The 26310-nt window shown below is 35.4% G+C and overlaps 3 protein-coding genes across 3 annotated transcripts; 2 read left to right on the top strand and 1 right to left on the bottom strand.

The window, feature by feature from the left end:
- Positions 1–841: 841 nt before the first annotated feature.
- On the top strand, positions 842–12688 carry LOC132170528 (RNA polymerase II C-terminal domain phosphatase-like 1). Its single transcript, XM_059581536.1, has 17 exons — positions 842–1575; positions 2657–3133; positions 3515–3725; positions 3934–4091; positions 4171–4241; positions 4422–4527; positions 4623–4706; positions 4924–5499; positions 5608–5671; positions 6355–6485; positions 6591–6644; positions 8366–8462; positions 9183–9418; positions 9527–9613; positions 11057–11122; positions 11231–11304; positions 11815–12688. Exons 1-17 carry the CDS (start codon positions 1291–1293, stop codon positions 11921–11923), a joined length of 2886 nt encoding a protein of 961 aa, XP_059437519.1. The 5' UTR covers positions 842–1290; the 3' UTR covers positions 11924–12688.
- Positions 12689–14185: 1497 nt separating this feature from the next.
- On the top strand, positions 14186–17707 carry LOC132171772 (clathrin light chain 2-like). Its single transcript, XM_059583170.1, has 3 exons — positions 14186–14705; positions 16582–16735; positions 16992–17707. The coding sequence occupies exons 1-3, from the start codon at positions 14293–14295 to the stop codon at positions 17439–17441; spliced, it is 1017 nt and encodes a 338-aa protein (XP_059439153.1). The 5' UTR covers positions 14186–14292; the 3' UTR covers positions 17442–17707.
- Positions 17708–18410: 703 nt separating this feature from the next.
- Positions 18411–24971, bottom strand: LOC132170908 (cold-responsive protein kinase 1-like). Its single transcript, XM_059582062.1, has 7 exons — positions 24768–24971; positions 23787–23918; positions 22134–22246; positions 21503–21713; positions 21168–21405; positions 19798–19948; positions 18411–18989 (listed from the first exon to the last, which is right to left on the bottom strand). The coding sequence occupies exons 2-7, from the start codon at positions 23854–23856 to the stop codon at positions 18672–18674; spliced, it is 1101 nt and encodes a 366-aa protein (XP_059438045.1). The 5' UTR covers positions 23857–23918; positions 24768–24971; the 3' UTR covers positions 18411–18671.
- Between the last annotated feature and the right edge of the window lie 1339 nt (positions 24972–26310).

Genomic DNA, 26310 nt, shown 5'->3' with positions numbered 1-26310 from the left:
TGAAATATTTATTTGAAATAAAATGTGAATTGATTGAGACAAAGTTTGTATTTAAGAGTCAAGATATTTGACTATAATGTCAAGTTAAATTATTATTTATCTCAAAAGCTTAAGATGATATGAATAAATAAATTTAATCATTTAATTTATATTATAGTACTCACCATTATGCATGAACTCACACCCCTGGTTAATAAGGGAAACCCTAATGGAATATGAGAAGAATGATGAGGACAAAGATTTACCTTGCTACATTTGCTTTGATATTATGGTAAATCATTGCTTACTTCATATTAAGTTTATATTCCCTATAGAAATTTACCTTTATAGGGTTGATTGTAATATAGCTAAGAACAAAAGAGAAAAAAACAATTTTTTTTTTAATTTTTTAATCCTTGTTTAATTACCTCCTTTTGATACTTTGTTCATAGAATGGAGTAATTTTTGTTTGTACTTTGAAATTAGAAGAGTGATGCGATAAATGCAGAAGCCGCACGAACCCTTGCAACTGTAAAGTTCGTGTGGGCGGTCAGAGAATCCGAATACGTGATCACACTACATAAGCGGCGAGCCAATTATGACCCGCCATGTATCACATTCACCCGATCAACAACCTCAACTAGAACTCCCACTTTTGGAACCAAATTCTACTTGTTCCACGTACATCCGAATCTTCCTTCATCTACACCCCTGCTTTTTCAACGCATGTAGTTTTTTGTTTTGACATGTCCAGAGATCTAGAATTAGATATTCTCCACTTGGACACAAGATTATACAAATTTAAAATCTGCCCCACTATTATTTATTTAATTTTAAATTATCACTATCTCTGCGCATTGGAGTGCGATTTTTGACCTTTCGCTTTCTGGATCTAGGGTTTCGCTTTTGACGACTCGTTTGTCCACCACCATCATCATCATCGCCAACACCATCGAAATGAAAACCCTAGCTCCACCACACACTGTTTCTGAGACGAAAATCCTATCTTTCTTTGTGTAGCAATCGGGGATCGGAGAAAGCTGGTTAGGGTTTTGTGGTCATCGTCATCCATCAGCAGCAATCAGATCTAAAACTTTTCCAGGAAAAAAGAAATCCTAATTTTTGTCTCACAGATCGGAGATTTTTTTTAGTTTTGTTTGTTAAATTCCAAAAAATGGGATCAAATCTAAAGCATTCTTGAGACGATGATGATATTTTCCCTGGAAAGAAACTCGTAGAAATCCATGAGTTTTACACGGAAATTGTTGAACAATCTGAGCCACCAAAGTGTGAGATTTTGATTGGCCAAAAATGAATATGTATAAAGCGGTGGTGTATCAGGGGGAGGAGGTACTGGGAGAAGTAGAGATGTACCCAGTAGAGAACAAGAACAAGAACAACAACAACAACTTGATGATCGAAGTGAAGGAAATCAGAATAAGTCACTTTTCGCAAGCGAGTGAGAGGTGTCCACCACTGGCAGTGCTCCATACCATTACGTCTAGTGGGATTTGCTTCAAAATGGAGTCAAAGTCCTCGCAGTCACAGGACTCGCCGCTCTATCTTTTGCACTCCTCGTGTATCAACCAGTACAAGGTATAAGCACAACTCCAGAAAGATTAAACAAGAAAAAAAAAAAAACACCAAAAAAAGCTCATTCAAACTCCAGTTTAAACTCTCAGAAGAAGAAAGTGAAATATTTAAAAGAAAACGAGGAAAACGCATATTCTTAATGAATCCTGTTAATCTTGCAGAGGACCCTGGACAAAAATTAGCAAGGACCCATCTTGAAATTACAGTGAAATTTTTTGACAGTTTCAGTGAACTACTCTTGCCCATAATTTCTGAGAACTATCTGAACTTTGAATTTACTGATTCTGATATTTTAACCCAGATAATGTGACTGTCTGAACTAGTTGCTAATGTACAGAAAGATATGATCTTGTTGCGTAGGACTGTCTGAACTGACTGGTTTTTAAGGCTTGTTTTTTGGTACTTGCTAAATTGGGTAACTTGGTAGAAATTTTATGATTCTAAGAATATAACATATGATAGTTATGATGTTACTGACGATTGTTTATATTAATCTTGCTAAAAATGTGGTCAGGGATGCCATTCCTGGCACGATTAGGGTTTTTTCTGCCTTATAGTAGAGCGTTAAAAGAAGGAATTTTACCTAGGAACTCTGCAAAACAAGTCTTCAGTGTCTATTTCTGGGAATAGCTCAGAGAATTGGTAAACAAGAACTTTGTGGGCCTGATTCTATTATGTGAAGGATGTCTAATGTTATATATAAAGTAGATGCTGATGGGGTTATCCATGAAACTATTTCCTAATTTTGCCTTATGGATGGGTTGAGGGTTTCCTGCATTATCTAAATGTTCTTGCTGTTTTAAAATTTTCTTTTACTTATTAGAAAAGACCATCTATTTTACCATAATATTACCTAATGTTTATAATACGAAGATAATTGACAGAATTTTTGTATTGTGTGAATCAATGATCTTTCATAATTGTGCTGCTGCTTTATCTTGCTGTGTGATTCTTCCTTTCCTATAGAAGTATGTCTTTAAGAACCATGCGCACAAACTTATATTTCCTTTTCATCCTTGATTCTCTTTTTGGATGTGGATGTTTTATGCAAATGTTGACAATGATTGCCATATGGCATCTACAGACTGCAGTAATGCCACTAGGAGGGGAGGAGCTTCACTTGGTTGCTATGTATTCCAGGAATAATGAAAAACAATATCCATGTTTCTGGGGATTCAACGTTGCATCAGGACTTTATGATTCTTGTCTTGTCATGCTGAACCTTAGATGTCTTGGAATAGTATTTGACCTTGATGAAACACTCATAGTAGCAAATACAATGCGCTCATTTGAGGATAGGATTGAGGCCCTACAGCGGAAAATAAACAGTGAAGTGGACCCACAGCGGATTTCTGGTATGCAGGCAGAGGTCAAGCGTTATCAAGATGACAAGATTATATTGAAGCAATATGCTGAAAATGATCAGGTCCTTGAAAATGGAAAAGTGATCAAAACTCAGTCTGAGATTGTTCCTGCCTTGTCAGATAACCATCAACCTATCATTCGGCCACTTATACGGTTGCAGGAGAAGAACATTATTCTGACCCGCATCAATCCGCAGGTATGTAATAAGTAATACTGATTCAGCCTGTTGCTTGGTGTTTCTACTGTAGCATTTCTGAAATTATACACCAATGCTGGAGAGTATTAGTTATTGATTATCTGGTCATTGAAGTAAAATGCCTGGCACTCTTTTATTTAAATCAGTATTGTCATTTTTTGTTTCCTTTAAGGTAAAACATGATGCTTTATGTGCAAGAAGTTGAATATCAATGGGATTTAGGTAATAGTGCTTGTTAAGTTTTTGGAGGAGCATGCAATATCAACTCAATGGGGTTGACTGGATGGTGGAGACACCTTTAGATATTTGGGGTGAAATTTATTAGGTATAGAATCGATAGAATAAGTTGGTCCAATTAATATAAAAATATTTTCTCTATAGATTCGCGATACAAGTGTTCTTGTGAGGTTGAGACCTGCATGGGATGATCTCCGGAGCTACTTGATTGCAAGAGGGCGCAAACGTTTTGAGGTTTATGTTTGCACGATGGCTGAAAGGGATTATGCTTTAGAAATGTGGAGGCTACTTGATCCAGATTCAAATTTGATAAACTCAAAAGAATTATTGGATCGCATTGTTTGTGTCAAGTCTGGTAAGTGACATGATCCTTTCCATTTCTCTCATTTCTCTGCTTCATTTGTAGGAGAAGCTAATAACATATAGGTTGTAATGTGCCATTATTGAAGAAAAAAAGGCTGGGCTATTTACAGATTGTTGTAATTTTTGGCTGCAATTGCTTAAATCAGAACGCTCATTTTCCTATGATGCTGCTTATTACTGTTTTATATACTAAATAATAGGTTCAAGGAAGTCACTGTTCAACGTCTTCCAAGAAGGCTTATGCCATCCTAAGATGGCATTGGTCATTGATGATCGCTTGAAAGTGTGGGATGAGAAAGATCAACCACGGGTGCATGTTGTTCCTGCATTTGCTCCATACTACGCACCCCAAGCTGAGGTATGCATGATTTACATTTGGTTATGCAGTGCAAATGCACCCTAGAGACTAACTTATTGTAACTCTTTATATTGTGTAGGCAAATAATGCTATACCTGTCTTGTGTGTGGCGAGAAATGTTGCCTGCAATGTTAGAGGTGGTTTTTTCAAGTAAGAATACGTAGCCCCAATAAGTACATCATCTGTTAATTTTTACTGCTGGACCTAAGTTTTGAGCATATAAATTCTTGTCCAATGTGTGTTTGTGTGGGTCTGTGTAATATATGCATGTGTGTGTATATGTCTATAATCATTTTTTTGGCATGATACGACCTTGGACTTTGATGACAGAGATTTCGATGAGGGTCTTTTACAAAAGATTTGTGATGTTAATCATGAAGATGATATTAAAGATATTCCCTCTGCTCCTGATGTGAGCAACTATTTGGTTTCTGAGGTTAGTGTGGACAAAGTTTGTTTACTCTGGTTCTTTCGTTTTTGCTAAAGTTACTCAGATTTCTTGTTAACCAATAATACTTTTGCACCTTGCAGGATGATGCTTCTGCTTCAAATGGAAACAAAGATCCACTTTCTTTTGATGGCATGGCAGATACTGAGGTTGAACGAAGGCTAAAGGTAATCTTCTACCTTTGGAATTGTTGGGTCTATGTATAATTGTATATCGGATTCAATAAAATCAAGTAACGAGATATCTACTCTTTTAAGCCATGCTTATGGGGTTGTTGATGTTAATATGTGGAATACTCTTGTATCTGTTTGCTTTGTTGTGGTTTGACTCTATATGTTCAAGTTAAAATTCAGGTTTATTTTTTTCTCTGCATCTTTAATTCAGGAAGCACTATCGGCTTCTTCAACAGTCACTAATCTAGATCCAAGGCTTGCTCCTGCTCTTCAGTATACAGCAGGATCGGCTTCTAGTTCAGTTCCGCTGCCAACTACTCAGGCCTCCATGATGCCATTTCCCAATATACAGTTCCCTCAGCCCGCTTCACATGTGAAACCATTGGGTCATGTTGTTGGGCCCCCAGAACCAAGCTTGCAAAGTTCTCCCGCTAGAGAAGAGGGTGAGGTACCAGAATCAGAATTAGATCCTGATACAAGGCGGAGGCTACTTATATTGCAACATGGGCAAGATACAAGAGATCATGCATCAACTGAACCTTCATTTCCTGTAAGACCTCCGTTACAAGTTCCTGGTCCACGTGTACAATCACGCAGTGGGTGGTTTCCAGTGGAGGAAGAGATGAGTCCACCACAACTGAACCGAGCAGCACCCAAAGAATTTCCCTTAGATTCAGAACCAATGCATATTGAGAAGCATGGAACTCATCCATCTTTTTTCCCTAAGGGTGAGAGTTCTATTACTTCTGATAGAGTTCTTCATGAAAATCAAAGATTGCCAAAAGAGGTGAGTGTTACTTGATCTTGGTCTGACTTTATACTTAAGTTTCCTGCACTGAAAGGCTAAATTTACTCGTGACTAGGGTATGAATCTTATAAGATTATCTGTTTGCAGGCTTTTCATAGAGATGATCGATTGAGATTAAACCATACGCTGTCTAGTTACCATTCTCTCTCAGGTGAGCTATGACACTAAATTGCATACTGAGATGAATCTTATAGGTCTTTTTCATTGGTGGACTTGCTGTTATGAGTGCTGGTGAATCCCAAAAGCACTGAACTCAACTACATATTTCTATGAAATTTAACCTTTTTTTTTGTTACTTCTGGAAAAAAAAAATCACCTTACTATTTAGAAAAAGTTGACCATGATGTTGGATAAGATTTTAAATTTTTAAGCATCTTAGTTTGTTATCCAAAGGCATTAATCAACAAAATAGTATTAAACTTACCATGTTTGAAAGAAGAGATGGTGTTGAATAAATCTGAATGTTGAAAGGGGATGCCTGTAGCTAATCCTAAGCTGTGGTATAACTAAATAAGGCTCTTATTTGCTGGGCATCCATTTAGAATTTCGATGATCATCTAACCCCAATTGTGCCATGAGCAAAGTTGATGAAACAAGTGGTAACTTTTTCATTTTCGGTTTTAAGCATTTTCTGAATCTGAATTCACACATAAATGGAAGTTTATTGGTTATTGACTTTCTTGGAAAATGTATTCCAGAGCATTTAAAGATGTTGATATGTACTCTGTAGCATTTTCAATTGGTGACTTTGTTTGATTAAAGTGATCTTTTTAATTTCTCTATGAAAAGTTTATCGTGAGTGTTGTTATATTATGGGGATGCCTTTTTTTGTAGCTGAGGAGATTCCATTCAGTCGATCATCTTCCAGCAACAGGGATCTTGACTTTGAATCTGGGCGAGGTGTTTCAAATGCAGAAACTTCAACTGTAGTGTTACAGGAAATTGCAATGAAGTGTGGAACCAAGGTAATTGGAAAGAGATTTATAGTGAGAGACAAGTTAAGAGTGGATCATATATGCATATCCATCTAAGTTCCTTTTTTTTCCCCCTCTTTTTAATGGTACTGGTAGGTGGACTTCAGGCCAGCTTTGGTTGCTAGTGCTGAATTGCAATTCTCCATTGAGGTATTTTTAACTCTTTACTGATGAACTCTTTAATTTCTTTTTAGTTTCAAGGGTATAGAGTCTTCTTTTTTGGGGGAAGTTGGGGTCTTATTTGCCTGAATAGTAAATTTTTTTTTATCGGAATCTTTCTGCGGTTTTAGTTTTGATGTGGTACGTATAAAGTTGCATTTTTTTTTTCCACCACAAATTAATGAGCTGGTCTCAAAGAAATAAGGTTGGAACTGTAAGGCAATGAAGGCAATACTAAAATACCAAATCCATTCTCATTTAATATGATAACTATATTGCAACGAGACAATAAAAGAAAATTATCATTGAAAAATATTTGTCACCTTTACCAATAGGACTGTAAACGAACAAAGCTACCCGTGAGATCGCTCGGGATCGGCTCGATAAAGCTCGGCTCGTGCCCGACTCGATTATTAAATGAGCCGCTCGTGAATACGAAACTATATTTGATTATTAAACGATACATACTCGTATGAAACTCAGCTCGCTCGTTTAAAGTTCGTGAACATACTCGTATAGGGGCTCGACTCGCTTATTAGCGCGACTCGTGTATATATATATTAAAATAGCTTATATAATATATAACTTATTAAATAGTTTATATATTATAAATGGTATTTATGCTTATATAGTATGTAGCATAAATACTAAATATATATATATAGTTAAAATATTAATAATGTAGTCATATAGTGTATAACTATTTATAGTTAACTAGTGTATTGTGTGTATTAACCTAAGTTAACTAATTATTTAATTGGTTTAGTTATATATATAGAGAGCTAATTGGTTAATATTAAAAAAAAAATGTTAGATAATTTGAATATATAATAAACTGTTTTTTTTTTTTTAATTTTTTAAATTTAAATTTAAATTTTTTTATTAAAGTCAATTTCATATATTATTATTATTAACCATGTATATTAAACATTTTTTTGCTACTATTAAGTGTTAAGAGTAAACTCTTTTTGATTTTCCTTGTATTTGTTTGCTTATAAGTGTCCCACACCAATAAAATAAAATCAAGCACACATCTCTCACAATAATAGTTAGCTTGTCCTGTTGTCCCACATGGAAAAAGCAAAAAATCTTTATCACCTAAGTAATATATAAAAAGGATGCAAGACTCTCTTACTGAGCCAAGTTAGTTTTTTTTTTTTTTTCTTTTAAGTTTGAATTAGCTGAGCCGGCTTGACTGGCTTGGCTCACACAAGGAATTTTCCTTAGCGAACCAAGCCAAGCTTAGATTTTGGAGCTCGGCATGAGCTCGAGCTCGTGAAATTTTTAAATGAGCCAAGCTTGGACAGCCCTAACTCGCCTGAACTCGGCTCGTTTACTGCCCTAACTCACCTGAGCTCTGCTCGTTTATAGCCCTACTTACCAACATAGATTTTTGTCACTCCAAATGCTTGCTTTTAGATAGCTACTATTTACACACCATATCTTACCTAGCTTAGCCAAAATCAATATACCTGTTTTGCTCTATCTAATGGTAAACATATTTTTTTCACGTTTTCATGAAAGTACATCAAATTAAGAGTAGGATTTGCCCTAATGCAACAAGGACTGAGATTTGCTTACTGGAGCTGGATATTAGACCCATAAAATCTACAGGATGGTTTAGTTCAGAGCTAAAGACTTGATTATGTTATCCATCTCTGTGCTGTGAGATGTCATGCCCTGATAACTCATCCGGCAATTGTTTTTTGTAGGTCTGGTTTGCAGGAGAGAAAATTGGTGAAGGAATTGGTAGAACAAGAAGGGAAGCGCAACGTCTGGCTGCTGAGGGTTCTCTTAAGAACTTGGCTAGTAAGGTTTCTTATTGTTATATTTTATGTTTCTTGCTGTGTTATTAGATCATTGTCCAAGGTCTATATTGTATCTGTCTTAAGTCACGTTTACTACAGCTGAAATATTCATTGAAGCACTTACAAGTGGCATTATCTTAAATATTCTGCATTTTAAATTCTGAATATAAGAAATGAATTTGGAAATCACGGGAAGGATTAAAGGTCCTGCTTGGATATAATTTATATGCAAAAAGTGACTTTTTTAGTTATAAGAATTAGAGATTTATGGACAATATGTAGGAAGAAAATAGGCTCTGTTGAATCGTATTCAAATTGCTTCCAGAAGAACTGCTGAGTGCAAGTCAGCTCCCCAAAGTGCATTCAGTAGCAATTTTTAACTAATTGCTTACTGTTGTATTTGTTAATGAAAGTTATTTCTCAAAACTCTCTTTGGATTCATACAGTTTAAGTTTTTTATGTCTGAGCTTGGGCCCTAATTCACAAGCCCAAGATGAGCTAGTCTCATGCCAGTATGCTAAATATCTCCAGCTGGCCATATCATTTAGTTCTCAAATTACGTAAGGAATGTCAAATTTGCATGTTTGTTGTACATTGGCGCATCCTGGCTTTCCCTACTTGCTAATTTTGTTGGGGAACCCTCATTAAATTATGTATTTTTATTCTCATGGCATTTCCTTTTTGTGATACTGACCATATCATTGGACCCTTTTCCCCACAGATATATATATGTCACGTGTTAAGCCTGATTCTGGACCTGTGCATGGGGACGCCAGCATGTTTCTCAACGCAAATGACAATGGTTTTGTGGGTAATTTGAATTCTTTTGGGAATCAGCCATTGTCCAAAGAGGAGTCTGTTTCGTTTGCAATTGCATCTGAACCATCTAGGCTTCTGGACCCTAGGTTGGAAGGTTCGAAGAAGTCAATGGGTTCAGTCTCTGCACTGAAGGAATTAGTAAGATCACAAGAACCTAAGCATCTTCGATTTTTCATATTTGTTACGCTTTTCAAATAATTGGTAAAAAAATTTATGATTATTCATGTGCATTTTTTACTTCTTTAGTGTACAATGGAAGGCCTTGATTTTGCTTTCCAGCCTCGGCCTCCACCTTCTGGTAATTCAGTTCAGAATGATGAAGTTTATGCACAGGTTTGCATTTACAAGATTATTTACTCTAATATTTTGAATGAAGTTTGAGAATGCTTGTGTCTTGAGTTTCAACGTTGTACTTTGTTGGATTGTGGAATGATTATTTTTTCCCTCTCTTTCTGCACTCTTATGGAAACTCGGTGGAATACTAAAGGAACTGCACAAATGAACTTATTGTTAGGCTTGCTATGAAACTACGATGTTCTTTTTATTTAAATATTGAACCCAGCATCTGTTGAGCTTGGCATGGCCTTTTAAATTATTAGTTATTGATTTCTGGCATCCTTCTTTTTGCTTATACTTTAGGACCTGCGTATTTCTTCATGATGTGTATATGTCCTGAATTTCATTACTGCACACGATCTGCATATGTACAGCTTATGGTCATTTAGCTGGTTAGCCATATGTGGGATGAATAATGGGTCAAAATTCGTACTGACCCGCAAGGGGTAAAAAATTGAATATTGAACCTGTAATGATCCAAGGAAAGTGTTAGTCACATTTGCGTTATTACTCCAAAATGACTAGTCAATTTGAAAGCTAGTGAGGAATCAATGTGAGACTTAACACCCATGAGTGCCTTTATAACCTACCAACTCTACATAGAGTATTATCTTTCCAATGTGGGACTAAGATGTTACAATCTTCACTCCTAAATCCCTGACGTCCTCGTCAAGGTCACGTAATGCAGTGCTTTAGTACTAAATGACGTTACTAGGTTCCTCTGATACAATTTTTAATAAGCCAGAGAAAGCATTAGTCACATCTACGTTCACTCCAAAAAGACTAGTCAATTTGGAGCTCTATAAAATCACTTATAAAGCTCAATTCCACATTAGTCTCACCTGATAATAAACTAATGTGGGTTTTAGCACCCATGAGTGCCTTTATAATCTACCCACTCTTTGTGAGTTATTCATCTTCCCAATGTGATAGTGAGGTGTTACAAAATCAGGCATCCTTTGAGCTTGGCAAGGCCAATTTCAAATATATATTATTGATTTTTTGCATCATTCTTTTTTCTTGTACTTTAGGACCTACATATCCATTCATTATATGTACATGTCTTGGTCATTTAACTGGTTTGTGTCCATTAGCCATATGTGGGATGAATAATGGATCAAAATTCATTATTGAAATTGAGGGGCTGGGTTTGTGTTGTAGGAGTTTAAGCAAAATTATTTTAGGTCCTACAAGGTTACACTTGTCTAATATTTGTACATCTTTGGTTTCTTGAGGTTCAATGTCTCATTGTCTTAGAGATGGTTCCCCACTGAAGCAGCGTAGATAATCTCATGTTGGGATTTCTTGAGAATGATTCTGATGTAATTTGTTGGAAATTAGAAGCAACATCATTTTTGGGTTATTTTTTTGGCCTTTTTAGTGATTCATATTCTGTACTTAGTTTTAACAATCTTTGTTCTATATGGTGTTATGCTACAGGTTGAAGTAGACGGACAGGTATTAGGGAAAGGGATGGGGCTAACATGGGATGAGGCTAAGATGCAGGTATTTTACTTTTCTTGTAAGGGATTCACATGATTTCTTCTTGTGTGAATTTTATGAACCTTTATTTTTTATATTTTCTCCAACCACCTCGATGTGCTCTTTACTTAGGCTGCAGAAAAGGCGCTCGGAAGTTTAAGATCAATGCTTGGTCAATTTAGTCAGAAGCGTCAGGGTTCTCCTAGGTGTGTGATTTAACCAGTTGCTATTGTTCAGTTACTAATTTTCTTTTACATGGAACTTCTAATTTAAAGTTGAGTTCTGGCATGACCAGCCAGCCTAACAAATTATCATAAATGTTGTGATTTGTGGGGCTGGGGAAGTGACTAATTGGTCCCATTCAATTAAATTTTCTGTAATTTTCTCATCATTGCTCAGATTTTGGGATAACATGGTAAATATTAAGCAGACTCTTATGGTATACTCCTTCCCCCTTCTTTCTTTTTGGTTACGAAGTTTTCTTTGGTGCACATGGAAGCTGTGAAAATATAAAAACAAAAGAAGGAGACCTCGGGCTTTGTCCTTCAGGTTCAGTTTTTGCACATAAAAGTAGATGGGAATTGGTTCCTTATGACGTTTTTCTGTCTCTTTTTATTAGTTGAATTCCATTTCTCTGTATGAACATTGTTTTCTAGTTTCTCTTATCCTCTCTTCTTCATTCCCTTTCTCTTATTTTGTGTTTTTAACAATGTAAGGTCATTGCATGGGATGCCAAATAAACGTCTGAAGCAAGAATTTCCGCGAGTTATGCAGCGGATGCCTTCTTCTGCTAGATATGCCAAGAATGCTCCTCCTGTACCTTGAATGACCATTATGCTTTTTTTCATCCCACTTTTTGGTACGGCTACCGTTGGGACTTTTTACGGTACATAAGTAGCTTAGAGACGAGCAAGGGACATTGAGATCCAGGACTGCCAATTGACTATTAGCCCTCGATTTTTCTGAAGATGTAAGAAACTCGAGTGGAACTCCCTCCAGATTGATCTTGTGGCTTCATCTGAGATTCATATGAAAGCAGGGGGAGACGCCAAAAAAAGTGCAGTCCTAAGGATTCCTGTTTCAGGATTTCCACTTACTATTGTATGAGGCCTTTTCTCCCCAAAATGCAAAGAGACCTCACAAGATGATAGAAGGCAGTGCCATGTAGTCCTGCGTTTTAATGTTGCCGTTGCCATCGGTGCCTTTTTCTGCGAGCTGTTGGATTTAGTTACAGTGTATTGATGTTTGTTTAAGCAGAAGAAAACTGAATATGGTGTTCATCAAGGGCAGCTTCAGGCTTTGCTCGGATTCGCTTAACATACTAACCGTTGACAGTCTTACTCCCCCAATGTACTGTTTTTCATCTCAATGCCCGCCTCACTGAAGATACAGAATATATTAATTTCAGTGTCCTGAGAGTATTGAGAAAGTTAACAGGGATAGCGATCTGAGCAGAGTCATCATTACAGTTTCTTCACTTGTATGTATGGATTGAAATTTTTTTCATCACCTTCGAGTTGGTTTGATGAACTTAGGTGAGGCATTTCAAGGAGGATGTTTACCCAGGATCACTGATATGATTTTCCACCACTCCTTTAGAAATATCTTTAACAAAATCTGACTTACCACTGCATCTGGAATTCTATAATAGTGATGCAATCTTTATAAAACATGGTTTTGAAATCAATGAATACGGGAAACTGCTTTTTGTGCTCTGAATCATTTCCAAATTTCCACTCTTCCATGAGCCATTTGTGTGCCCCCCCTGTTTTCCCTTGTTATATATATATATATATATATATAATGCGAAGTTTCCATGCATACTTGACCCAAAAAAGGAAATTCCTTTTAGGCAAAATGACTTGAAATTATGAATAATCTACAGGTACAAACAATTGTAAATACCAAAAAGGGGCTTTCTTCTGATTTCAAAATAAAAATACTAAGGGAAAAATCTACTTTACCCCCTCGAAGTTTCAGGAATTTTTCAATTTAAACCTGAAAGTTTAAAAATTGGCAATGTAATTCCCTAATGTTTCAAAAATTTTAAATTTAAACTTTCCGTTATTAATTTTAGGCAAATTTGATGGAAATTTATGAAATTATGTAATTACCCTTATGCTTTTTTTAAAAAAAATTAGTCCAATTTAACAGAAATTAGTAACGAAAGGTTTAAATTGAAAATTTTTGAAACATTAAGGGAGTACATTGCCAATTTTTAAACTTTAGGGTTCAAATTGAAAAACTCCTGAAATTTCAGGGAGGTAAAGTGGATTTTTCCCAAATATTAACAAATAACTTAGAACACAATGGACAAAGTTTTTTCCAAATTGGATTGAAAGAGGTTTTTCCATCTAGTTTATAAAATTATGCCTCGTAGCATATGAGAACCATTTTTTTAGTAGTATTATATGAGTAAGAAGAAGTTTTATTAAAAAGACATGGCACTTTTATTTTGAAAAAAAAGGTGACCATGTGAAAAGAATATGTTTTCTTATTAGAGAATAGTTCTTTAAAAAAAAAAAAAAGAAGTGAGAAATACAAGTTAAAAGACTTATGTCTCTCTTAGAAGTCGGTTTGTAAGAAATTTTTGTTCATTTTTCAAATATACAAAGTTGTGCTTAAACATATAAAAAACAATTGATTTTACCTTTACGTCACATTAAAACACGATTTAAAAAAATAAAAATAAAAAAAAACTCATTTCCCAAAAATACATTAACAAACATTTTGATCATAAATAAATGATAAAAAAACAATTCTCCAATTTAATCAATGAAATTGACACCATGCTTTATTAAAATACATATAAAAGTTAAAAAAAAAGAAAAAAGTATGTAATAATCATATTTTTTTTAAGAAATATTAATTTAATAATAAACTTAATTAGGAGGAAACACAATATGAGGGTAGTTGGTGGTTGCCAAATATCTTGCTTGCGAAAACAGTGTCGTTTTACAGTCACTAAACGTAAACGGCTAAACGGCTAAACGGCACGTTGCTTGCACCAAGTAATGTATAGATCTCCTTGACAAAATCATTTCCAGTCCCTTCATTTTTCCGTCACCATTAAGTATATAAAAAGTCATAAAGTTAAAAGGTTTCCAAAGCTCTTCCATTTCAGAGAGACACAGAGAGAGAGAGAAAGTGAGTGATTCTTAGAGAGAGAGAGAGAGAGAGAGAGAGAGAGAAAGATGTCTTCGTTCGACGCGTACGGCATCGACGGCGAGGAGATGAACGTGAACGCTTCGCACGGCCACTTCGTCGACGACGACGGCGGCGACGATAACTTCACCAGTGGCGGATACGGATCCGGATCCTACTCCAGCTTCCCACCAGCGGGCGGTGACTACTCCGGCTCTTTCCCGTCGGAAGGTAATGTTTCCATCGATCATGCCTCCGCCTCTCCGGAGATCTTCGGATTCGACGATCCGAACCCTAGTTACTCTCAATCTCCGTTCAACCCGATCCACGCGGAGAACGGCAATGGTTACGGTGTAGGTGATAACGGCATCGGAGACGACGTTTTTGTCTCGGACGGGCCGGTGCTTCCGCCGCCGACTGAGATGGAGCCTGATGAAGGCTTCGCTCTTCGCGAATGGAGGCGGTGAGGATTTCAATTCCCTCATTTCTATTTATGTATTGAAATTTTCGCGAGATTGAATTCTCTGATTTTCAGATCCAATTTGAATTTGGTTGCAATCTTTTAGATCTGATGTTTTTGATCTTCTTAGATAGTTATTGCTCAATTTTTCCTTCTTTTTTGTTTATTTAGTTGATATGCTGTTGTAACTGTTGCATCGGAGTGTATTCTGATAGCATGTGCAAGTTGTGCTTTTTGGAGAATATGTATAGAAACTCGTTTGTTTTGATCTTCTTTATGAGAAGAGATCAAGTAAAGTTAGTTTGATTTTAGTGAAGTGCAGCTTAATAAGAAGTAATATTTTTAGTAATGTTTTAATTTTTTTTTTTTATAGATTCTCCCTCTCTCTCTCATTTTTTATTTTTTTTTAATATATAGATTAGTAACGTTTTAATTGAATGTATAAGATCATCGTAGTTGATGGCTTAATTCATTATGATCCCTAGGAGATTACTAAGTGCAATGGGATGCGTGCATGTACATGCGCTGCTCTAGTACAATTGTACAAAAACTCTGTCTATCTAGTCTCTGTTCTTCACACAGATTTTTTTTTTCAGCCCGAGAAGTTGGATCCATTTTTTTACGCATAATGCTAAGGGGTATCTTGAGGATCAAATTTTATTGGAACTCAGTGTTATTCATTTGTGTAGCTAGTAAGGAGTCCTCACGCTTGAGCAGCTGGAGCTGGTTTAAACTGGGTAGTGCTATTTGAATGCTTACTATTCTATTAGATCAGAAACATTGGAAGGATTGCTTTAAATTTCCTTTGAATTGGACTGTAGAGGGAAAATGTTCCCCCCTCCCCACCCTCTGTTCATGTTATAACATTGATGTGATTCAGTGGGGTTCTTTAGTAGAAGGGTAGAAATACAAGTGGTCCTGGTATTTCAATGGTTTGACTGTAGACAGCCTTTACTCATATATCCAGTCAATTAGATGCCTCTTTTTGTGCAGAATGACAATGGTTATGACATGATCATACTCATTCCATCATGAATTTTGTTACCTTGATTCCATGTGGTCTGAGCTACATTTGCATGCTACAAATGACCTTGTGGTATTGAGATCGGTGGATTAGTTGTTGTCAAAAGTTGTTGGAAATGTAGGAAATTACTTTAGATGACTGTAGGGTCTTGAAGTGAGATGTTGAAACTTAAGTTTTGTGATGCTAATTGCTAAGATGTTACATAAGTTCTTTTGTTCCAGTGGATGAGTGGAGCATTGCTTTCATGCAGGGAGGTCCTTGGATGGTATGCATGTTAGAAGGGACAGGATTTTGTGGGTCTTGGCACTTCTATTGTTGGTCAAAAGGGAAAAGAAGAAAAACTTAAAAGTTAGTAACATCATTGAACCAGCTGTAAGTGATAAGTGTATTTGTGTCTTTAAGTAGAAGCATGAATGATTGCTACCTGGGGACCAATGTTAGTTTTGCAATAGGTGCGTCATGCCAGACTTCTAGGTTTGCCCATCACCAACCTTTATATAGATGGACATGAATGACGGCCCAGATGACTGGGGGAGATGCTTTCCTTTTCTTAGCCCCCGTCCCTGCCACCAAATAGTCTACATGTGGTAACTGAGGGACTGAGGCAATATGTTAGTTTCATAACTCATGAATATGGGCAACTCTGTTGTAGCAGGGGGAAACGGGGTTAACCTAAAAAAGGGTAAATTTTGTTTGAGAGAATAATTTAATTGATCTGGTTTTTCAAATAGGGAACACCCTCTGTGTTTATTTGCTAATTGTAAATGTGAAGATTCTTTGATCTTTGTAAATTACATTGGAATTACCTGCCAATTAAATTTAAGAAAGAACGAACTGTGAATTTTGCTGGTGCAGTCAAAATGCTATTCTGCTTGAGGAGAAGGAGAAGAGAGAGAAAGAAATGAGAAACCAGATCATCATAGAAGCTGAGGAGTATATACAAGCGTTTTATGAGAAAAGGAAGCTTAATGTTGAGACTAGTAAGGCTGACAACAGAGAAAGGGAGAAGGTAAAATGTTGAAGTAGTTTTTAGTCGAGCCACTTTATTTTCCACTCAAGTAATGTTGTTTAGTAGACTGTTATTCGACTTGATGATGTGACAGTGAAAATCAGACATTGGATCAGTACTGATTATAAAAGAAAAAAGAATAATTTTTACTGTCACGTCATCTCAATTATATGGCAGCCGTATAGCAATTTACTAACTCTTTTCACTCTAGTTGAAGTCTTCTTAATGCTAGAATATGGGTGTATTTTTGGTGCAGGTATACTTGGCTACTCAAGAGAAGTTTCATAAAGAGGCAGACAAACAGTACTGGAAAGCAATAGCAGAGATCATTCCTTACGAGGTCCCCAACATTGAGAAGAAGAGAGGCAAGAAAGATCAGGACAAGAAGCCCTCAGTCACAGTCATCCAGGGTCCAAAGCCCGGAAAACCCACGGATCTTTCAAGAATGCGCCAAATACTGGTGAAGCTAAAGCACACACCCCCTCCCCACATGATAACACCGCCTCCACCTGCACCTGCCAAGGATGGCAAAGATGGGAAGGAAGGAAAAGATGCTAAAAATGGAAAAGATGCAGCATCAAGTGCCACAACATCTGCAGCAGCAGGAAAGCCGGATTTACCAACCAAAGACGCCGCCTCTAATGGTGCTTCACACACTTCCGAGCAAGAAGTCCCTGTTAATGCCGAAGAACAGTCTGCAGCATAACCATAATAGCCATACAACATCTTTCTTATTTGTTCTTCTTCACTTTTCTTTGTTTTTCTTCTGAGTCGCTGTTCTATTTATTCCCTGATTCTAAAATCTTAGTAGTTTGTGTCTTTTACGGAGAATAAGGATTCGTACTGGTTGGTTCCATTTTCTTCAGCTTTGAACTGGGAAGCCTATTCTCTTGTTGTTTTGTAATATGTTGTGATTGAGATTGAAATTTGTCATTGTTTTCGGCATTTATGATATTAATCTTTTTGTACTAACATTTTATCTCTGGTAAGGATCAAAGTTGTCTGCAAGTTTACATATGCAACCCCTAAGAATTGATGGCGTTACCATTTTCTTTTATATTCTTTTGTGCTGTGAGCAGACAACGTTCTGATGCTGAAAATTGATATACTTCTTGTATACTTTATCGCACCCTTTTAGCACTTTTTAATGAGATTTATTAATTTACAAAAAGAATAAATCTATTCTTTACACCCATTTATTATACTCACTGTACATTAGCAGAGATAGCATGGGTTGAATGACTACTTTAAAGAATAATATTTTTTTACTTTTATTCAACTCATGCCACATCAACAGTGTGAAGGGGATATGATATAATGCTTGTAAAGTGTAGCATTACTCTTTTTCTATAACAAAAAAAAAATTGTGCTGTGATTAATGCTATTTTTTATACTAATTTATCACATCTATGTTACACCAGTTGACGTGGCGTGTTTTAAGTAATTTTTTATGTCAGACACTTAAAACAAATAAAAGTATTGGTCACTTAAAACATGTCACTTCAACCCATATAAAATGGGTATAAATGAGAATAAAGAGTAGCATCGCCCTTAATTATTTTTATGCAAACAGCTCCATATTGTATACACATCAAAAGAGACAGTTTCTTTCATGCATGTTGGAGAGAGAGAGAGAGAGAGAGAGAGAGAGTATTGGCATTTGCTGTTTCCCTGCTGTTACAACAATATTTTCAGTTATCATAGATGATGATATCAAATAATGCAAAATTGCGTGTATGCTATCCACATGTTGCAAACTTCCTACTCGAAGCAATCCTGGCACAACAAGAAAAGGGAAAGAGATGGAGAGACAGAGAGACTCTGCTTGAACCCTCAACCCAAAGGACAAAAAGAAGTATAAAAAACTATGTAACTTAAAAAGAAGAAAAAAAAAAAAAAAATTTGTTGCAATGGGAGACCCATGCATTCTATAACCTCATCTAGGGGTTACTTGAGTAATTGTTACTGGGACAGAGCTCATCTGATAGGTGGTAGATTCGGACACTGACCCTTTTTTCGAGGAAGATGCCCCTGAATCAGTGAGAAGACCAGGGGCTGTAAGTTCCTTCTCATTGAGCCGGATGTTCCTTGAAAGCATTTCAACAACCTGGCTCATCAGTGGCCTTCGGTTTGCTGCTGCTTGAGTGCAGAAAAAGGCTACCTTCATGTATCTAATCAATTCTTCCTCGGGAAATTTTTCCAATTCTGGATCCACTAGCTCCAACAGTTTCCCTTCTTCATAGAGCTGCCACGCCTATTGGAAGCAAAAAGTAGTCGTTAAAGCCAAGGAGATGGTAAGGAATCGTATAAGAGCAAAGACCAACAAAGGGGTGCCAGATAGATCGCTATATTTATAGAAAAACAAAAGGAAGAAGAAGATGACAAGAGCACCAGATTCTTTCTTTCGTGTCTTGGCTTTCTTTCTATTTTAGTTTTAATAGAGATCAGCCGCAAAAATTCTATCATCCATCTAATTGCAGACCTAGATTCTCAGTTAACAAAAGTAAATACTATTTATGGTTGATAGAGAGAGAGAGAGGTCAATGGTCCTTTTGGCCAAGTAGCACATCCATAAATATGGGGTGGTGTGTAAGGTTGGGGGTTCCAGTCCCTGTTGTAGGATTTGGCTTAAGTGGTGTATAAAAAATTATAGGAAATCTCTTGTATTTTTTTTGAGAGAGAGTTGAATTAAATCTGAACCATTAAAGAAACAATAGAAGATCTTATATCGATTTTTTGCAGCACCTAAGCCAAATCCTTGATGTATGTAAGTAAATTACCAAGAGAGAGAGAAGACGAAGAAACTGCTTTACAATTACAACTAAAAACTATTTTTGCAATAAATGAATGAGCATGTTGACTATTTTTTTGTAAAAGTGTAAGATCTTAAACTAGAAAAATGTAGTAGGATAATCATTTTTTCTTTTTTGCCAATTACTAAAATAATATATCAAGGCAAAGAAGGAAGAAACTAGATTGCCAACTCATTAATGAGGGGAGCAGCAGATGTCAGAAGCTACTGAGAATCTTGTTAAAAAAAGGAAAGGGCAAAACCAACGCACCCATTCTAAGAGAAATTTCTCCATTCCTCCCCAATTCGCCCTTGCACTGCTTCTGCCACTAATTATTTCAAGCACAAGCACTCCAAAACTGTAAACATCAGCTTTCATGGTCAACTGACCACCCAAGGCATATTCTGGTGCCAAATAACCACTGCAGAGAACAAAAGCAAGGCATGAATTTATGTATCTGCCTTCACTTATTACATAAAGTTTAAATCTAAATTTCAACTTTAGACTGAAGGCCTTCTACAGTTTTTACGTCATTATACAACTCCAATGTGTTCGATGACTCGAACACATTTTCCTTCTAATAAATTGGAAACATCTAAATCATAGTAGATAAAAGTTGAAATGCCGATTATGTCGGGGAAAAGTACAAACTGACCAAGTTTCAAAATACACAATCTTTTGTAATGAATCATTAAAATAATTATCAAAATATCCTGATGCTCTAGTTTGAAAATCAACAAAAAAGAAATGGAAGACAAGAAAAAAATACTCTAAATTTCTCTCTTTTGTTTATATTTTTTTTGTTAAAGGAAAACTAAAAGAGGACATGTTTTGACGATATTTATCCTAAATGTTGACAAAATAAGGCATGCAAATTCATCAAGCTACTATAATCAAGATCTAGGAGTAAAATTATAACAGAAGTAATTCATTCCGAATTGGACTAGGGCAAATAAAAATATATGCAGGAGTACTTTATTGGAACACACATAAGAGACACAATCTTAATATATCTCACTAGCAATAATCAATCATTTGAGAATTAGTTATTGATGGAAGTCTTTAAAAAAATTATTATTTTACTTCCCTTAATAAAAGGATTAAGAACGCTTGAATCTAATTTTTATTCCAGTGTTGTCTAAAATCATCTTTCAAGTTCTAGTGTTTATAAGTACCTGATTCTTGACAAGCTCCAATGGTGCATTGGGAACCTTTTGTTATGTGTAGAGTTTTATCACATCTTCTTTATCCATTTTATTTCTTCTAGCGTATACTTTCAAATGCATGTGGTTCAGACTACACCAATCAAGCTAGCAGTACAAAGATTCTTGTTTTTATGCCTCATATGGTGGTTTAAAACGATAAAATCTGTTCTGAAATATAATTTTCAAGGATCCTGTTCAATGCAGCTACAGCTCAAATTGTGGCTATCTCCATGCATTTTCAGATTTGCGCTTTTAAGATTCAGAGAATAAAACTACCAATTTTTGGAAGTTCCTGCTGCAGCACACTTACGAATAACTTGTCCAGAATAGCTATGATCACAAAAACTTGTATACTAAGGATTTTTTAATGATGTGAGGAAGATGTAATGACAAATATGAAATAACAGTCAACTGAAAATTTGAAAGACAACATACGTTGTTCCCGCAATTCTTGTGCTAATGTGAGTGATGTCATCTGGGAAAAGTTTAGCCAGCCCAAAGTCTCCAATTTTTGGGTTTAAATCTTTGTCGAGAAGTATATTACTGGCTTTGATGTCTCTATGCACAATATGTGGTACAAGTTCTTCATGAAGAAACGCAAGACCCCTAGCAGTGCCTAGGCAAATAGCAGATCTTTTTTCCCAATCCAGTCTGATGTTTGCGCCGTTTGAACCTACAAACATGAGGAAAATAAATTACGTTTTTAATCCTACATTGTGTGTAAAGACATCGAGTTCATCTTGCAGACTAAATGGTTTTCTCTGAATTACCTAATAATGCCCTATCAAGGCTGTTATTTTCTGCATATTCATAGACCAAAATGCGGTCAGATTCTTCAGCACAGCACCCCACCAACTCAATAAGATTTGGATGCCTGACATTTGATATAGTATCGATTTCGGTCATAAATTCACGTAATCCTTGCTTTGACTGGGCAGAAAGTTTCTTCACAGCAACTTCTATCCCACGTTTTAGGGTTCCCTAGCAAAATTGCATATATGAGACTTTGTTGTTTACCAATGAAGCAATTCCAATTTGATACAAATGTAATGTTTAATCTTTATATTTTTTAGGTTGTCAGCAATCAGGTTTCAAGTTTTTTGGTGCAAAATTTTTGCAGCAACCAATGAAAGGTGCTTTCCCATGACACTGAAAGCCTGGAGTAAAAAATAATTTACATTCCAAGTGGAAGTCTCATAATTTCTCATAAAAAATAACCACGACAATGACATGGGCAATGAAAAAAAAAAAAAAACAAAAAAACAGGAGTACCCATCTGTCTAAATAGTTCTATAAGTACGCCTAAAGAATATTCATAATAACTACAAATTTTTCAAAATGTTAACTGCATGCTAATCCTGTAAAAATTAAAAAGGTAAAATCATTTGTATATTCGGATACCTTGTAAACAGTTCCAAAACCTCCCCGCCCTAACTTGTTGCTTGGATGAAAATTATCTGTTGCCAAACTTAATTCATCGTAGGAGAAACGTTTAATGTTCCCAAGTAAGTTCCCTAGGCAACAAAAGCAAGCGAAGGAACAAATAGAAAATCATAAAAGATGAAATAGAACGTTTAGCAATGTATGGAAAGCTGGAGAAAAGAGGGAATAAAAGGTTCTATAAAAATATCACCAATGACTTTAAATTAAAACAGATGAGAAATAGTTGGAACCCAAAGCATGGCTGCACTGCTAGTCTGCTACTTCCTATTTACAGGTAGACTATAATAATAAAATGAACCCAAGTACTGATAGTCTGATGAACATTTTTGACACTTAATGGCCTTTCCAAAGCTTTTATGAGAATACACCCAGTGCACCTGAATAACTCTTTTTCAAGTCAGACTTAATACAAAGAGGTGTTAAAACAGAGGCAGCTTCACTGGTCAAATCAGGATCTCCCATTCTTACAGTCTGGGCCAATCTTAAATTGAGCTAATAATTTCAGTGATTCAGATAATGTAGAAGAATTGACCCACAATCAAAATGGATTAGAATTCTATCCTTTTATGCTGATTAAACAAAAATATGACATGTACAAGACATCATGGGACAAGTTGGTTGAGGGTATATTATTATTATTATTATCTTTTTTATAAGGTTGGAGTAGAGTAAAATGATAAGGTTGCGGCAAAGAGAGAGGATTTCTTTGTGAAAGAATAATAAAAATAATTACATTTTTTAAAGACACTTTGAAAGCCCTCATAATAATTCAACATAAAACTGCATCTGGCTTTGAACAGGGTAATGCATCAGCTAATCTCAAATAACCATTTATGGCGTTTTGAGTTTCACGTTCATATACATGTGCCATCCTTAAAGAATGCCCCATTACAACAGTGTCCAAATCCCTGAATACATTAAAGAATCAAATTTTCAAGCTGATCAGAAGTATCTCAAAGTTTGTTTTCCATAAACCGAACATGGTTGTCATTACTTGCACCAGCTAAATCATTTAAGTTCATGACCCAACCTCTTTAACAGTACAACTTTTTGTTCATGTCTATTAGCTAAGGTTTTGTTCATGTCTATTGATGAGAAAATATTTAATCATTATAAGCTCCACATGTCGGGTTAACAGTACAACTTTTTCTTTTCTTTGTTTGGGAGGGGGGGAATGCAAAATAATGTAAAATAAATTCCAGAGACACTAAATCATTTAAGTTCATGACCCCCAACCTCTTCTGAAGCATGAATACGCATGTAGTTATAAGATGGATTTTCTATATAAGTTTTAGAGATCAAGTCAATATAGAAGAAACATCAACAGATCTTTTTTCCCTGCTCTTTATAAAGAAGTAGAAATAGCATCCCATAATATGCAAAGAAGGTGGCTCATACAAAATCACACCAAAAGAACTCCTCAAAATGTTTCCATGTGTCACAAACAGTGTTACAATGTTAGTAAAACACACATGCGCATGGGTGAAAAGCTCCTCAAGGTAACAGACATGTTATGCAACATACATAATGCAGACAATATGTTGGAATTCAATTTCTGATGTAGTTAACAGAATCTAAAATATGAAAAAAAGTGCTCTTTTAAGTCCTTACCCTCTATTTCATGATGAGCAGAACTTTTTCTCCTCCTGATTTTTGAGGCCCCAAAGCAGCTACAACTCATTATTGTCTGAGATATGCGATTTCCTATCTTCTTGGTTTAAAATTATACCCTCCACATGAAAACTGAAATGGGACAAGAAAGGGATCACTCCATATAATTGATTAAAAGAAAAACCCGGTTTGTCTTTCCTGAGCTTTATGTTATTCCATATTTTTATTCACCAAGGAAGATATAAGGATTAGAAACAGATTAAAATCCACTGAAATTCAATTTATGACCTTATCAAAATTACTTCAGATTTCCTAAAGCCTTCCGAGTATCTTTTCGTCATTTTTCTTTGTATTCTCCCCATCTAGGTTGAGGAAATTTTCAATCATCATATTAGGAAACAGAGGGACTACTCAATTTTCACATTTCGTTACACGCCGGCTCTTAGACATCAATTTCTACACATTAAACAGAACACATCGCCCTTGCAACCACTCCTCACACCTCAACTCTTTAAAACAAAATTCGCTTTTTGACATCAATCAACTCCCAAACTGCTCATTCATTTGCCTGAAAAGACATTCCAAAGAGCTACTCGGCCGCTCACAGCAACTTGAGACACTTACATAATTAATATTTCCAAGATTATATATTCTACTAATCAATTGCTAATACACACTCCCACACACAAATTCTTTGTCACTGACCAACAACCATCTTGCATTTACCAAGTCAAACATAACAATTTCTTCTTCTTTTTTTATGAAGAACAAAAAATTCCAGCATTATTTAATCACTTGGAAATCGAATTTAGGTTTAGCCTAATAAAAATCAAAAATCGATACCACAAAACTCCCGTGCATTATAACCAAAAAATATTCAGACAATTCAAGCTCGCAGCGGATCCAGAACCAGCAAAAATCTCCAACTAAACACAAGCCAATCTAAAACTTCGTTCTTAATCAATAATATTAAAGAATTACCTCGTTAATCGAGTAGTCCTGGAGCTGAAGTCTTCCAATCCGGTCACGAACACCAGGAAGGAGCGCTGGAGAAACAATAAGAAATAGTGGTTTTCAAATTTGTCGCCGGTTTTTGTTTCTTGAAATCTTCAACAGTAACAATAGTCAATAATTATACTATACTATTAGTGGTGATTATATGGTCGTTGGGGGAGGCTATGCGTGTGAGCCTTTTCTTTTTGTTGTAATTCGTCGTCGTCTTGTTCCCAGTGGAAAGGTGAGAAATGGCCACGTCGTAAGCACGAGCCCGCTCTTTTCTTTTCTCCGTTTTTGCGTGTTCCCAATCACCTGTCCCGCCTGAGAGCGACCGTTACCGCCAATTAGCGTTTCTTTTAACATTTTGTTTTATTCTAATTTTTACTATAAAATTCTTAGGAAGAAATTATATAAATCACATTTTTATTTTATATCTATTTCATAATTTTAACGTACGATTTGAAGAAGTGATTTTTAAAAGCATAATTAAGAGTCTAGTAAAATTGTGGTTTGACCTTTAAAATTAAAGGTGAGTATTGGTTTGGTTCGGTAGAACTATTATCCATCGATTTATTGAAATTATTGGTTAAATCAGTTAATTCATTGATTTCATTTCGATAACAAATTATTTTGAAATTTTTGGTTAATTTCAGTTATAAAATTTTATACCGATTAATCGAACCGAACCGAACCGACATCAGTATAAAAAATTCATATCGATTTTCGACTCATCTAAGTTGGTTGACAGTTAATTTCAGTTCGGTCATAATCGGTAGGCGTTTTCAGACAATTGGTAGGCAAATTTTTCTGCGTTTTGAAATTGTAATTTTTAAAAACGCAATCTCAAACAATTTATTTTTTACGATTTGGTTTAAAATTACATTTTTTGTTTATAAAATCTAAGGCAAGATTACTAAGTCAAGTATTATGAACTATTTGTCATTGCAACGTAATAAAAAAGTTATAATAAATGATGTAATATTACAAATATTTTTATTAACTTTATAGTAAAAATAGTAATTTGATATTTTTAAAAAAGAAATTAATTAAAATCATAATTATTAACGGTTTTTATTTTCTAATATTTTTTCTTTGAAATTATTGTTTGGTTTTGAGTGGGGAATCAAGTTGTGATTATTAAAGTCAAGGAAGAACAGCTGGACTTGATTAACATTATGGTTCCATTATAGGGTAGGTAGTTAAGAAATCGATTTGGGAGATTGACTTTTGGGGGTATAATAGAAAATTCACCAAGTCTATTTTAAATCAACGGTAAAACTGCAAAATGACAAAACTGGATAATATTGGAATGCGACAAAAAAAAAAAAAAAAAAAGGTTTAAATTGATATTTGCTTATTTATTTATGCTTCCGAGTTAAGTTGGAAGATTTTTCTAACTCCTTCGGTTAAATTAATATTTATTTTTTAATGAGCATAATATTTACGAGTAATTATATTCTTTAAGGTTGTGTTTGTTTTTATTTAAACACAAATTACACGGCAAATTATTCTCGTTAATAGTCAGAAA

Source organism: Corylus avellana, chromosome ca2, assembly GCF_901000735.1.
Source record: "Corylus avellana chromosome ca2, CavTom2PMs-1.0".
Taxonomy (NCBI): domain Eukaryota; kingdom Viridiplantae; phylum Streptophyta; class Magnoliopsida; order Fagales; family Betulaceae; genus Corylus; species Corylus avellana.
The sequence above is the reverse complement of the archived record's forward strand: the minus strand, read 5'-3'. Positions and strand labels throughout refer to the sequence as shown.

Excerpts from the sequence above, each read along its gene's own strand:
- LOC132171772 (XM_059583170.1), top strand. The coding sequence starts at position 14,293 with ATGTCTTCGTTCGACGCGTACGGCATCGACGGCGAGGAGATGAACGTG. Across the intron at positions 14,706-16,581 it reads GCTCTTCGCGAATGGAGGCG|TCAAAATGCTATTCTGCTTG; the intron begins GTGAGGATTTCA and ends TTGCTGGTGCAG. Across the intron at positions 16,736-16,991 it reads ACAACAGAGAAAGGGAGAAG|GTATACTTGGCTACTCAAGA; the intron begins GTAAAATGTTGA and ends TTTTTGGTGCAG.
- LOC132170528 (XM_059581536.1), top strand. The coding sequence starts at position 1,291 with ATGAATATGTATAAAGCGGTGGTGTATCAGGGGGAGGAGGTACTGGGA. Across the intron at positions 4,242-4,421 it reads GTTAGAGGTGGTTTTTTCAA|AGATTTCGATGAGGGTCTTT; the intron begins GTAAGAATACGT and ends CTTTGATGACAG. Across the intron at positions 6,486-6,590 it reads CAATGAAGTGTGGAACCAAG|GTGGACTTCAGGCCAGCTTT; the intron begins GTAATTGGAAAG and ends TGGTACTGGTAG.
- LOC132170908 (XM_059582062.1), bottom strand. The coding sequence starts at position 23,856 with ATGAGTTGTAGCTGCTTTGGGGCCTCAAAAATCAGGAGGAGAAAAAGT. Across the intron at positions 21,714-22,133 it reads GTTTTGGAACTGTTTACAAG|GGAACCCTAAAACGTGGGAT; the intron begins GTATCCGAATAT and ends CAATTTTGCTAG. Across the intron at positions 21,406-21,502 it reads CCTTGATAGGGCATTATTAG|GTTCAAACGGCGCAAACATC; the intron begins GTAATTCAGAGA and ends TCATGTTTGTAG.